We start from the raw sequence: 13,809 nt of genomic DNA on the forward strand, positions 1-13,809 counted from the left end.
TCAGCATACAAAGGAAAAGTAATGTGATATTAGTGCTTATTCATCAAACTTGCAAGTAAGTACTGTGGCATCCATTCTTTATATCAAAAATATATTGAGTGTTTACTATGTGCTGGGAATTTATAATCATATCTTGTAAAAAAATAGTTCTCCAATCCCTGTCTTTACTAGTTTCCAGGTAAGCATGCTCAGCTGATATGAAAAGCGCTCATAAACCCAAAAAACAGAACAGGTTGTACTCTCTTCACAATTTGTGACTCCTTGATAGTAGGACGGTGTGTATTATCATCTACTGGCTCTTTGCCTTAACAGAGCAAGGGATCAGAGATGACATCCTCCAAGATGTCCAGTTTCTGAAATGCACAATGCTGCATTCAGTCCAGGTCTGGTATAATGACCTTTCTTTCCCCAGTTACAGAATATCCTCAGGAGGGAGCATCTACTGGTAGATACTGGTTTTGGTGGAGTGACATTTCTTGACCAACTAATTATATCACCAAACATATCCATCCTTCATTAAAGCAATACTCCAGGAAAGTTTATGTCCCAGAGGAGGCCTATTTCTTCCCAGATCTGGGTGCCTACCCTTTGATGAACCACAGTCCAAAGACTGAAATTTATGTTACTCTAATGAAACATGACATCAATTAACGAAACATGACATTAGCATATTCAGTATGGCTCTGCGAAACCTTGGAGTAGATAAGCCATATAAGGTGTGCTCACATCTATTCTGAAACCATGAGGTGAATTGTATATATTTATACATGAAAGAATAGGCAATTTAGAGTCTTTCCAGATGTCTAGTCCTCTTACCAAAACCTTCTCACCCACAAAGGTAAGCTGTGTACTTGAATTTTCCTTTACCAATAGGTTAGCCCAAGATATCTTGCTAGCAGGAGAGATTTCTTTGACCAGGGGATAGCAATGACGTTATTTTGAGATCAAGAAAATTGATGAAAAATAACTTCAGATTAGACTTGGCATATGAAATGAACTACAGGCTTGAAAGTATCCTTGGAGATGTTTTCTGTTGTTTGTGACAAAGGTGAAGCTGAGAGAGTAGTATCTTGCCCAAGATCTAATAGCTTAGTTACTGTTAGAAACAGGACTGTATTTATAGTTGCTGATCCCCACTTCTACCCCTCTGCTGAGTGCTTGATAGAGTGAACTCAAAAAAAAGTGGCAATTGACTATAAGATTTTAGGATCGAGGGGGCATTGGAGTGGCAATGAATAATACTAATAAAAAGATACAGTGCATAGGTGTTTTTGAACTTGGGAGAAATTGTTTCCTTTTTTTCCTTTGCATATGCCTGCCTCTACATTTCCCATTTTTATGACCAGGGTTTTTTTTTTTTAACTTTGTTTAGAATGAATTTGAAAGTGAAATATTTGTGACACAAATCACAGTTTAATTAAAAACATGTTTCTTTTTCATAACCTCTTCATTTGGTGAAACAGTTACCACTGCTAAATTGTAGCTGTTAACATCTCAGTGATTTATTAGAGCAGTTATAGTACTCAGTTATAGTACTGTTAGATGAAGTAAAAAGGGAAAAAACTATATATAATTTGAAAAAAGAGAACATATTGTACTATATGAGAAAAGAAGAGGAGAGATTCAGGCTTTGCTTTGTATTTAAGAAGACAAACAAGTGTTTCTAAGATACACAAGTGCTCCAGTTTTGGATTATTTTTGCTCAAAAGCTTTGGATTATTAAAATTAGGATTATCTTTGCTCAAAATGACCCATAGTATTTATACTTTCCTCTTTCAGAAGTAACAAATGGTTTATTTAAGTCTTATCAGAGTATAATTGATATACAATAAGCTGCATGTATTTATTGTACACAATTTGATAGGTTTGACAAATATATATAAACAGATAAAATCATCACCACATTTGAGTAATTATCGCTAAAATTTTCTTTTGATTCTTTTGTTGATCCTTTGATCCTACCCATCTTGCACTGCCTTCCTATAACCTATTTCTAGAACCACTATAGATTTCTAGGATTTTATGTAAATTGGATCATATAGTATGTGCTCACTTTTATCTTATTTCTCTCAGGATATTTTTAAATTCATTTATGTTGTAGCATGTTTCCATATACTTTCACTTGTGGCTAAACAGTTTTCCATTTTATGGCTATACCAACTATTGACAGACATTTGGGTTTCTCCAGTTTGCTGCTATAGTGAAACTGCTATGGCATTTTGTCTTTGTATGCACATTTACTTTGTTTCTTAAAAAAAGCTGACAGTTTCTTAAAAAAAATAAACATACACACACCTACCCTATGAGCAGCCATTTTCCAAAGTGGTTGTACTACTTTACATATCTGTCAACAGTGAATGAGAGTCCAAGCTGCTCCACATTTTTGCCATTACTTCACAAATTCAATCTTTTAAATTTTAGTCACTCTTAATAGATGTGTAATGGTAATACGTGGTAGTCTGTTTGCATTTCCCTAGTGACTAATGCTGTTCAGAATCTTAGGTTTATAATTTCATGTAATTTTGATGGTGACATTTGTTCAAATCTTTTGCTCATTATGAAAGAAATGATTGTTTTTTCTCATTGAATTTTGAAAATTGTTTATTATGTATGAAAGTGCTTTATCAAATACACATATTATGACTATTTTCTTCTCTTCGGTGCTATAACTTTTCATTTCTCTTACCATCTTTTAAAGAAGGGAAGTATTTAATTTTGATGAAGTACAGTTTATCAACTTAATTTTCTTGTGGATCATATTTTTGATATTATATCTTAGAAATCTGTGCAAAACCCAAAGTTGCAAAGGTATTCTATGTTTTATTACTTTAGGTCTGTGATATTAAGTCGATTTTTGTAGTTGTAATGAGGTATGGCTCAAAGTTAGTGCTTTTTGCATACAAATGTTCAGTTATTCAAGCAAAATTTGTTGGGAAAAAACTATCCTCCACTGCATTGTCATTGCACCTTTGTTTATGATTAGTTTCAATGTTGTTTAAAAAGTTTCAATGCTAACGACTGGTAGAACCATATGCTAACATCTCTGAATATGCATATGGAAGGATGGTGATGGTGGGGATAGTGTGAAGTGGGTGAGCAGGAGAAGGTCCAGATTGATTAACAATGTCTGCCTTGGATGTCAATAGGTGAAATAGAAAAAATGTCATTATTACTTGCCTTATTAGGGTCAGACTATGAATTGCTTATTATGACTGTTGTTGAATATTATTTTGAAGATATGACAGAGCTCTTATTCTCATTTCCATTAAAAAAACACAACTCATGTATAGTCTGCCTTGAGTCACAGAATCCACATTTGCATGTGTAAATAAACAGATGAATCTGAATGTGAATTAGTTCTCAATTACTTATCTATTAGTTTCATTGTGCTCTATAACCCATGTAAAATTAAGCATCTTTCAGGTGGGTGACATTTGGAGCCTGTGAAAACAGTGCTTTCTCACTAACATTGATCTTGCTGCTCTCCTGGAGATATCACCTGGGAAAAGGAAATTAAAAAAAAAAAAAACAAAAAAAGGAAAACCCCACAGTTACAATTTCAAACTTGCTAAGGAGAACCCTGGAACTGGAGGGGAAAAAAAAAAAAAACAACTTCAAATCTTGTTTCAGATCAGTGAAAAGAAGGGGAAAGTCGTGAAGATTGTTTCATAAACATATACGTTGAAGGATTAATGGGAAACAAGTCAGAAGGACTTCATTAAGGCAGAGACATTCATCACCCATGAGGACAATTTCTTGTGTCTCTCACCCCCCCTCCTCCCAGACAGACCCTACTCTCCGCCCCTGGCCCTCCCTCCTGGGCCTCATCCCTGAGCTGGAGACAGGCTGGGCGGAGTAGCTCCTCCAGACTTGCTTTCTCCAGCTCAGAAGGAGCCCTGGGACTCCAAGAGGCGCACTGGGCATCTGCGCCTCCTCGCGTCGCCCCACCTCTTCGAAGCGGTGGTCCCCAACTCGCGACGGGAATTGTGTAAAACTGTCGGGGTGTGAGTGGGAGGCAGCAGGACACCCGCGGGTCCTCCAGCCCCACGCCCCGGGGTGCAGCTGTGGGCAGTGCACTGGCCTGGGGCGCTCCTTGCCAGCACTCTCCGGGATGGAGCAGTCCCAGGGTGACAGCGCAGATCTTGGTGCCAGCAGCCGAGCTCACCTGGCCCCGGGGCTGGTGGTGACGGCCCCTCCGCCCGGGTCCCCCGCCGTGCCCGTCCCCTCGGGGATCCCGGTTCCCCCAACTTTCCTGCGGCCGCCCAGCCTCTTTCTGCGCGCAGCCGCCGCGGTCACCACGGGAAGCGGGGGCTGCCCGCCCGCTCCCGGGCTGGAGAGAGGGGTGGGTGTGGTGGGCTGCGGCTACCCGCGGACACCCAAGTGCGCCCGTTGTCGGAACCACGGTGTGGTGTCTGCGCTCAAGGGCCACAAGCGCTTCTGCCGCTGGCGGGACTGTGCCTGTGCCAAGTGCACCCTGATCGCGGAGCGCCAGCGCGTCATGGCTGCCCAGGTGGCGCTGCGCAGGCAGCAGGCCCAGGAGGAGAGCGAGGCCCGGGGGCTGCAGAGGCTCCTGTACTCGCCCGGGGGTCGTGCGCCCAGAGGCAGCAGGACCGAGAATCCTCAGGCTTCCAGCGGCCCCGCAGCTGCAGTGACCGCCCTGGGACTCAGTGCCTTGAGGCCGTCGAGTGGTCTGGCGACCCCTGCTTTCGAAGTTTTCCAGCCTGATTATACTGAAGAAAAACAAGGTGAGCTGATGTTTCATTTGTTGTTTGCAAAAGAAAATGGTTGGTCTAACTCATAGCAGGAATCTAGAAAACCTAAATAAGGGACCAGGAAAAAGAATAACTATAAGAAAGAAAAAGTCAAAATCAACAAATAACTATGAACCAGAGACACACTATGGGGGGGCGGGGAGGGATTGGGGTCAAAATAAGGGGGTTGCAATTGTATGGGGTGTATAAAAATATAATTAAAAAAAGAAAAGAAAAGAAAATGGTGGTTCTGCAGGTAAACTCTTTGAAACAAGCAGCCACACCCTGGAGGCAGGGAGTGCACTTGTATAGAAGCACTTAGGTTCTGGGAAACTGCCCTGCAATGTGGACTTTAATGAGGATGTTATTTGTCATGCCATCATTTGGAAAGAACCCATAGGTGATAGGATGAAGCAGTTAAAAAGTGAAGCATGAGGGATTCAAATGAGCAACTTCTGCAGAGAATGGAGTTGTGAGTCTGCGAGTTGCTGTGACTTTCTCTAAGTAGAACTTCAAGTGGGGACATCCAGGGGAAAGTTTAGTGTGAGGTGCTGGGTTTTAATCGTACTCAGTACCCTCTTTGTCCTTAAACCCAGAGTTAATCTGCTCTAGAACGGGAAACTCACCGATGCTTGGGAGTGCAGTTTTTTTACTTTTGGGACAAATCTTTTACGCCAGTTAGAAGGAAGAGGCAGAAACCTACCAAACGTTTTTTTTTTTTTTTTTTATCCCCTGTCCTTAAATTTTATTAAGCATTCTAGTTTTCCCCAACTGTTTTTATAGCCTCCAAAAGCGCGGGACATTCTAATGTTTGAAGTTTCAGCTCTTGCCATGGGAAAGAAAGAAACTTAGGTCTTCCACATTTGTAAAACCATGGGTTAAGAATTTTAAAGTTCAATATTGGGGATTTTTTATCTAAGGGACATTATCTTATCTAAGGGACATTTAACTTTTTTTCCTTATATATTGACTCCAGATCACTTTCATCCTTCATGTAGGTTAAAAAAAAATAGATCCATATAATTAAATTTATATCTATGTATTTTGATTAGGTCAATTCAAGTTAACTTATCCTGGTCATGTAAATTACACTGTATTTTTGTGAATTTCATAGTCCTCCACTAGGCCCGCTTGCAGTGAAAATGTCATTGCAATATTTTTGCAGAAATACAAAGACAGGTTGTATCCTATGAAATTATATGCTAATGATATAGTAGATTATTAATTAGAAAACTTCCTTGATGTGTGAAGATTGCAGATCTTAAGAGATCATAGGTTGTACTTTTGAAAGACTATCTTGTGTATTTAAGTGTGGCATATATCATATATTTAAGTGTGGCATATACGCCATCTTTTTGCACATATTCTTATTTAAATCCTTAGACAAAATTGACTTTAAACATTTTGTCTTGAAAAATTGGAGGCCTGAAAGCCAAGTTATGCAAAATTACTATAGGCTAAACTGACAGATCAGGGGACAACTCCGCTAGACAATGATTTATGTGATTTAGCTTTTTAGGGACAGGAGTTACCAAAGCAGTCTTTTTTTTGTAGGATCAATTATTTTATTATTTGCTACAAATGACCACCAATATCTAAAAGGTTACTTCCATGGCTTTTCTAAGCTGGCTACCTTCTCTTACATCTCTTACATAATGTCTATGAATTGTATTAAGGTAGTTTATTTAACTTATTCATTAGACAAAGACAGTGATTGAGAGGTGAATGAGATTTTTCTACACAAAAGAACTTTATATTTAAAAGGAGGAAAATAATACGTATCTAAAAACTACAAGACATAATATACAACAAAAAAAGTAAGGAAATAAACAGAATTATAGGAATTGAGAGAACAGAAATATATGAATGATATGGTATTTATAGACACTTTTTTTCTAGGTAGTCTTATGCAATTGGTATTTTAGTATATTGTACTCCATAAATATAATGAAATAGCAAAAAATAGTTTGTATATAAATTGCTGTAGAGATTAAATTTTGAAACCTTACATATTTAGCAGACCATTGTCACTCTATCTTCATTTGTCAGACTTCATTAGAAAACTTGATCATTTTAAGTTGAAAAATATTAGAATTTTTGTAATTTTTTTCAGAAGCAGCATCTTTTATGTTATGTTTGATATAATGTTTAAGTTATATATCATATGTAATCCTCAAGGTGCTAAATGGCATACACTTTAATTTTAAATTAAACACTAGATATTTCTTTAGAATTTAGGATTGTTCCTTGGAAAAACAGGAATATTGGCAAATAGTAACCGAAAATCATGGTTTTAGGCCATATTTGTTTTGTTGCATTCATAAACTTTGTAGAAAAAAGTTTGACAGAAATACTCTATGTATCCTACTTGACAGTTTACTTTTTCTGATAGAAAGAGATAAAATACATCTATAGTGTAAGAGGAAATATACACTAAAATAACAGTTCTTCAGCCCATGTATGCGTTATTTTCCTGTGTAAGAGCAGAAGATGTTAAATGGTTTTTTAATTAATATTATATATTCAACATGTTGAGGTAGAAAAATCCATTTTTTGTGTGAAAATATTTTTGGAAAATTTACTCTGAATAATGGAAGAGAGTTTCTCTTCTGGAAATTTGGAGCAAATTCATAATATGTTGTTTTTATGACACTTTGAAGATTCATACAGATTATAGTAATGTGGTGTAACAATTTATAGTTTACTTTTATAAACAACTTGATTGTCAACTCTTGTTAATAATTCATAAGGGTTGAAAAAGAAAGTCCATATTTCACAGAGGGCTATGGAAAGTACCAACTTGTCTTTCTTGTAAAACAATATACGTGGGCTCTCATATGATTTGAGATTAGCACAGGAGTCATTACTTTTTATATTTTGAAATGAAATGAAAGTTTTATTTTTCACATTCTTCAGGTAACTTAGCTAGAACTTGAAACATAAGCATTAAAACACCAATTGTTGAGATTTAACACTAGTGATAAAATAGAATATTCATTTTCATACTCACATTGTTCCTTCTTTTGATTTTTTTAATGTAAACATAATTATTTATTTAGTTCATCTTACATAGTGCCCCTGTGGGGGGGAAAAAAAAACCTACTTGGATAACAACAAAACTTGGGTAACATTTAGGCAAATTTCAACTTACCAGTTGGGGCAATAGTGTAAGATATATTAGTGTCACTTTAACTGTTGGGGGTAACAATAGGCTCTTAACCTCCTGAATCCAAAGAAACTGTAGCATTTATATATTGTATATCTCTGTGAGCCTGAAATGATACCATAAATAGCATTTCCCATGATTCTAACTGTTATAATTCTCTTTCATTAGACTTTCTTATAATGAGTAGGTATTACTAATATATCATGAGTGAATGAAAGATTTTATCCAGTATTATTTTTGAGTGGGCAGTACTATGTTCTGGGAAGTTTTTCCTTTATTTGATTTTTTTTTTCTTCCCCAGAACAAAAAGAGAGTAAATGTGACTCATGCCAGAGTATACAAGAAGAATTAGTCTCCAAATCACATCAACTCACCCTGGGATCATCTTCTGAGTCTAATGGTATCATTGGAAAACAAAATGTCAGGTCGTCTATCTCAGAAAACTCAAACAAGGAGGACAGCATTCTGTCTTCTCACCCTGGGGAGCAGTCAGGAGGTGAAGAGAGTCCCAGGTCCTTATCATCCTCTGATCTGGAGTCAGGAAATGAGAGTGAATGGGCCAAAGACTTCACAGCCACCAGAGGCAGCCTTCCCACGGCATCCTCAAGACCAAGAGACCCTCTTGATATTCTTACCAAGATTTTCCCAAGTTATAGGCGCAGCCGGCTAGAAGGCATTCTGCAGCTCTGCAAAGGGGATGTGGTCCAAGCCATTGAACAGATTCTAAATGGCAGGGAGCACAAACCAGGCTCCAGGGACCTACCAAGCTCAGGAGAACTGGAAAATACAGCTTTTCAGAGAGTTTCAAATTTTAGTTTTGCTGGAATTGGTTTTGGAACTCTAGGGACTAAATCAGCCTTTTCTCCTCTGCGAACCACTTCAACTTCTTATGGAGGTGATTCAAGTCTGTACAGCTTAAATCCTAGACTAGGTATCAGTCCGTTACGGCTAGCATATTCTTCTCCAGGAAGAGGGCTATCTGGTTTCATATCTCCTTACCTAACTCCTGGGTTGGTACCAGCTTTGCCTTTTCGGCCAGCTTTGGATTATGCCTTTTCAGGGATGATTAGGGATTCTTCCTACCTTCCCAGTAAAGACTCACTAATTGGTGGCAGACTATATTCCATACCAAATCAGGACAATCTGTAATGTATCTGCCCACTCTCCCTTCCTGGAATATTATTAGAAGCATGCAATCCCCTCTCCCTATGCTCTCACCCCCACATCTTTTCATGTGGTTCACAGTATATGTGAGTGATTTATTAGGCCTTCAAAAATGTTATATTTTTCCAAACAATATATTGGGTTTGCGATCTGAATACTCTTAGCGTTTATTAAATGAAAGAAACATTTTAATATTTTATGTGCCTCGAATAAAGCTATTTCTGGAAATATTTTTAAACTAATGAATTTTCTCCTTAAAGTATTAGTTGTAAATTTCATATTTTAAAACTATACCTGTCTTTATTTTATTGAAAAGTAGAGGGTATAGTGGTGAAATATGTTAGTGCTTGCACTCCAGCATTTTAGAAAACGAACCAACAGTAAGAACTGAAAAATTGAAGTTATTGTAAATAATCATTATTTTAAAACTTTCCCTTTCCTTCTATTCCTTGTATACAGAAGAGAAAAGGTTATTCAAAGTATTTTAAAATATTTTATTTGCATATAAAATAATTACTAGTATGTAAAACATTTAAGAAAATTGTATTTTTAATTTTTTTGTGAATATCTTATTTTCATTCACCTGCCATTTGTGATATCAAGTTCCATTAATAAAACATTTCTCTTTCAAGTTTCGAATTTCACAAAGACCTATGAAGTAAAACTTGGGAAATGAGACTACGCCATCTCCTGGCTACTATCACTAATTGCAACTCAGTTCTGGTAGAGTTTAGGAATTAGAAAATGGTTTCTTCAGTAGTGTAAGTTAACAATTTTTTAAAATAGTCATTTTGAACCATGCTGCTTGGAAGTTTTTATTGCAAAGCAAACATCCGCTGTGGACAAGAATTTTAATCTTTAAGTGTGCTATCCCTTCATCTGGGTAAATATCTCTTTCCATATGTTTGTGACAAGAACCTGGCAGCTGTTCTCAAAGGTAAATATGTTTTCGCCAGGAAACTTAAATAGCTGCTCAGATAAATACCAATTAACTCGACATAGATGGTGCTGAATACATTGAAGAGAGACATAAGATTTCCAAAGGGGAAAAATTGTCATTAGAGGCTTTTCTGGAAGTTTAAAAATACTTTTTATTCGAGCATTTGAAAGTTATTTATATCAGTAAGTGGAAAGTCCCTTAGAAAACTGCTTATAAAACAAATTTATGAAGTTGTTTTAATGTCATCATTTTTTTGAAGGACAGTACTTTATTGTTACTGTGAGGAATCAGTGGAAACCCAGCTGAGGCATAAGAGAGTTGATGAATTAGAGATGGTTTAGACAATGTAAGTAGTATGATTCACAAAAGATTTCTTAATTTATCTCTGTGTATGTGTGTGTATATACATATATATGTTTATGTGTATATCATACACTCAAGTCCTATCAGTTCTTTCATCATGAAGGCTTTTCCATGAAGTCAAATGAGAATATATTTCTAAAGTGTATATTTACCAGGAAATATATTAAATGACTGAATAGTGTCTGATGCTGATTTAATATACACATGTTTAATAGGCTATGCATTAATTTTAACAGTGTAATTGTGAGAAAGCAGATCTTGTAAAATTTGATATAATCAATAATCATTATTCATAAAAAAGTATTAGATTTTAAGCCTGAACTATGGTACAGTGCCTGATCAGAAGTTGATATTTTATTAACATATACCAAGTGATCTATTATTATGCATAATAGATTTCTTTGGAGCTTAGTAATTATATTTTTGTATCCATTTGAGAGATTGAATTACTTTTAAACTGGGAAGAACATTCATTTTGGGCAATATTTAATTTTTTATAATTTTCTACTCTTAAAAATTATGTAATTTGCATGAGTATATATTTCATACCTTTTACAATAATTTTAGAACTAAAATAGAATTGTAAATAGGTTAGTTTGACCAACCATTAAATTGCGTGTGAGAAAATAGAGCAGTGTTCACCCCTATGGTTAAAATAATAGAGTGTATTATCAGGACTAGAAATTACTTCACCAGTTTCAACTAAAGTGTAAGATCTGAAGAAGTATTCATATCTAATCTGTAGCTTTGTATAATTTCTGGTACATAATATTTACTCAAATTTCTGGTACATAATAGGAGCTCAAATAATAGATTTCAGCAGGCTGAATTAAATCAAGATAAAAATAAAGTATTAGTTCAGGAATTCATTCAACATCTATTTATTAAGCACCTACTTTTGTACCAGACACAAGGCCTTGCCATATGTACACATTTATTACCATATGTACAAAAACAGCAAATCGAAACGTGTTAGTACTATTTGCCAATGTTGACATCATTGAGTTTTTTGTAATCTCGATGTTTATGTCCACGGATGTTGCTTGAGGCCTGATCTCCTTAACTACTTATTAGGAATAGGAAGAAAGAGGGATAACATCTGTTTCCATGTTGTTAATTTAGGGAAGTCCATTCCATTTGCCTGATAGGTAAATATCTTTTAGATCTATGGTGATGAAGTGAGCAAAGAGAAAGCTTTGTTCACTTGTGAGGAGTCTTGTTTGGAAGTCACCCTGGCTTCTCATAGCCCCTGGATTAATTTCTGTGTTGCCCAATTCCAGTTTTGGCTTGTAGAATTCCTCAAGTTCGGCATGTAGGTCTCCTGGTTTAAGCTCTTTTCTAGCTGTTCTTAGAAAATGAATTAGAAATGAGGGGACCGTTGAAGATAATGTGAGTCAAATGATCTGTTGCCCTTTTTTTTTTCTGTAACTTCTGCTAAAACTTAAGGATTCTGGCAATTTTTAGACCTCCCTTCCTAGAAATTTCTGTGAACTTAGATACATGTTTATCCTTGACATAAAAGAGTCTTCAGAATATAAGAGAAGCTTGGGATATAAAGCACTTTATATACTAGAAATAGAATCATTTACTTGATGCATCATCAATTTTTTTAAAGATTTATTTATGCATGCAGAGCTGGGGTATAGGCCAGAGGTTTGGGGGGGTGAGAGGATTTATCAGAGACAAGAGTGGGGAACAGAACAGGCAGATTGACTGGAGTACACTGCTGAGGGGAGCAGTAGGTGAGTCAGGATAGGTCTGCTGCACCTTGTGGGTTGCTTCCTGGCCAGCCAGGGGCTCCAACTCAGGGATCGAACTCGTGGTGCAGAGGCTGCGGACAGCTTCATAGGTTGTGTTTTAGCCCCTTGCACCACCAGGGAGGCCCTGCATCATCAATTTGATAAAAGTAAGGCTTACTGGTCTTCAGTGCAGCTTGATCTTAAGAAAGAGGTGCATGCCCTTTAGGTCAAGGACAGTGGGAAAAATTCCTGCTCAGATCCGTTTCTCTCATCCCTACCCATTGCCAAATAATCCTGTTCCTTATGATATATTACAAAACTAGAGCCTTGGTTACTTGACATCATATACTCTAAAATGTCAGAGCAGCTGACATTAAACATTAAAAAACTTTTTTTTGTTCACTAAATATTATGCAAATGAGAGAAATTCATTACCATTATCCCTTTCTGAACTCCACACTAGTGATGGGTGTTCAGGAGAGACCAGGTGATGAGGATGAGAACCATGAGGATGTCTGTTTCTTATTTTTGCTAACTTAGTGATTTAGAAATACTGACATTTTAATTTTTTGTTTTGTCACAATATGGTCAATACAAAATGATCACATTATGTAGGAAGGATGAGAAGGACATAATTTAAAAATTAATGCACAAATGATGCCTTACCAAAACATCTGTATCAAACAGTTGCTTTATTTATATTATTTTTTAAATATATTTTTTACATCATTGTTCATTTTAAAAACAATGTTTGCTCCCCGCCCCCACCAGGTGTAGTCCCCATAGAATTTCCTTCCCCAATGCACCCCTGCACCATCACCTCAGTCCCCTGTGCTCCTCCCTCCCTCCCTCTGATCCCTCTCCCTCCTCCTCCCCTGCAGGATGTCTGATTTATGATTGCCAAACAGTTGCTTTAAAATATCAAGTATTTATTAAAATCCAACCTAAAGCAAGTTCAAGAAAATGCAGTACTAAATATTGGTACAATTAGGAGAAAATATGTAGAAGCTGAGCAAATATGCCATCAATTAATTATTAGAAAATCCATGTCAAGAAAAAATATATATGAAGTTCATTGTTATTTATGGACAGTATATATTGGAGAATGGCAGCTGATGATCTTTTTGGATATCAGAATAAAGTTTTGACACAATTGTCACCCTCTAACTCTCACTCAGGTGATCCTATATAATACTCAAGATCTGAGGCTTAAAAAATAATTGGCTGCTCATAAAGATAATAGTGGAGAGACTTGGATTTATAATATTTTTATGAGAAAAAATGTTAATTATTGATTACTAAATTTACTATGAGATTATTGTGAACCACGATTGTTTTTAAAAGTCTATTGAAAATTACAGTAGATTAATTAGAATGAAGTGTGTAGGATGAGAGTTTTAGAAACAAGTTTTAGAAATATTTATTTAGAAATAAAATGAATTGGGTTTATTGTATAGTGTAAAGCTCATAGGAGGTAAAAATTACAGTCAGAGAATTCAGAGGAATATAAGAAAGGACTTTTTGGCAGTTAACAACTAAGAGTGGAATGGCTGTGTAATAATGCTTCTATTCATTGAAGATAACATGTAGAAATTACAAGTCAGACTTGACTGATGGAATTCTTCGTCAGTGTTGGGACTAAATCATTTCTCAAGCCAATTATGATAAATTTTTGTTTAATGAATT

At 36.3% G+C, this 13,809-nt stretch overlaps 1 protein-coding gene across 1 annotated transcript; it reads left to right on the plus strand.

The window, feature by feature from the left end:
• Positions 1-3,901: 3,901 nt before the first annotated feature.
• On the plus strand, positions 3,902-9,305 carry DMRTA1 (DMRT like family A1). Its single transcript, XM_037493435.2, has 2 exons — positions 3,902-4,745; positions 8,219-9,305. The coding sequence occupies exons 1-2, from the start codon at positions 4,112-4,114 to the stop codon at positions 9,064-9,066; spliced, it is 1,482 nt and encodes a 493-aa protein (XP_037349332.1). The 5' UTR covers positions 3,902-4,111; the 3' UTR covers positions 9,067-9,305.
• Positions 9,306-13,809: the final 4,504 nt, after the last annotated feature.

This window comes from Talpa occidentalis, unplaced genomic scaffold (genome assembly GCF_014898055.3).
Source record: "Talpa occidentalis isolate TD23 unplaced genomic scaffold, MPIMG_talOcc4v2.1 talOcc4.7, whole genome shotgun sequence".
Classification (NCBI taxonomy): domain Eukaryota; kingdom Metazoa; phylum Chordata; class Mammalia; order Eulipotyphla; family Talpidae; genus Talpa; species Talpa occidentalis.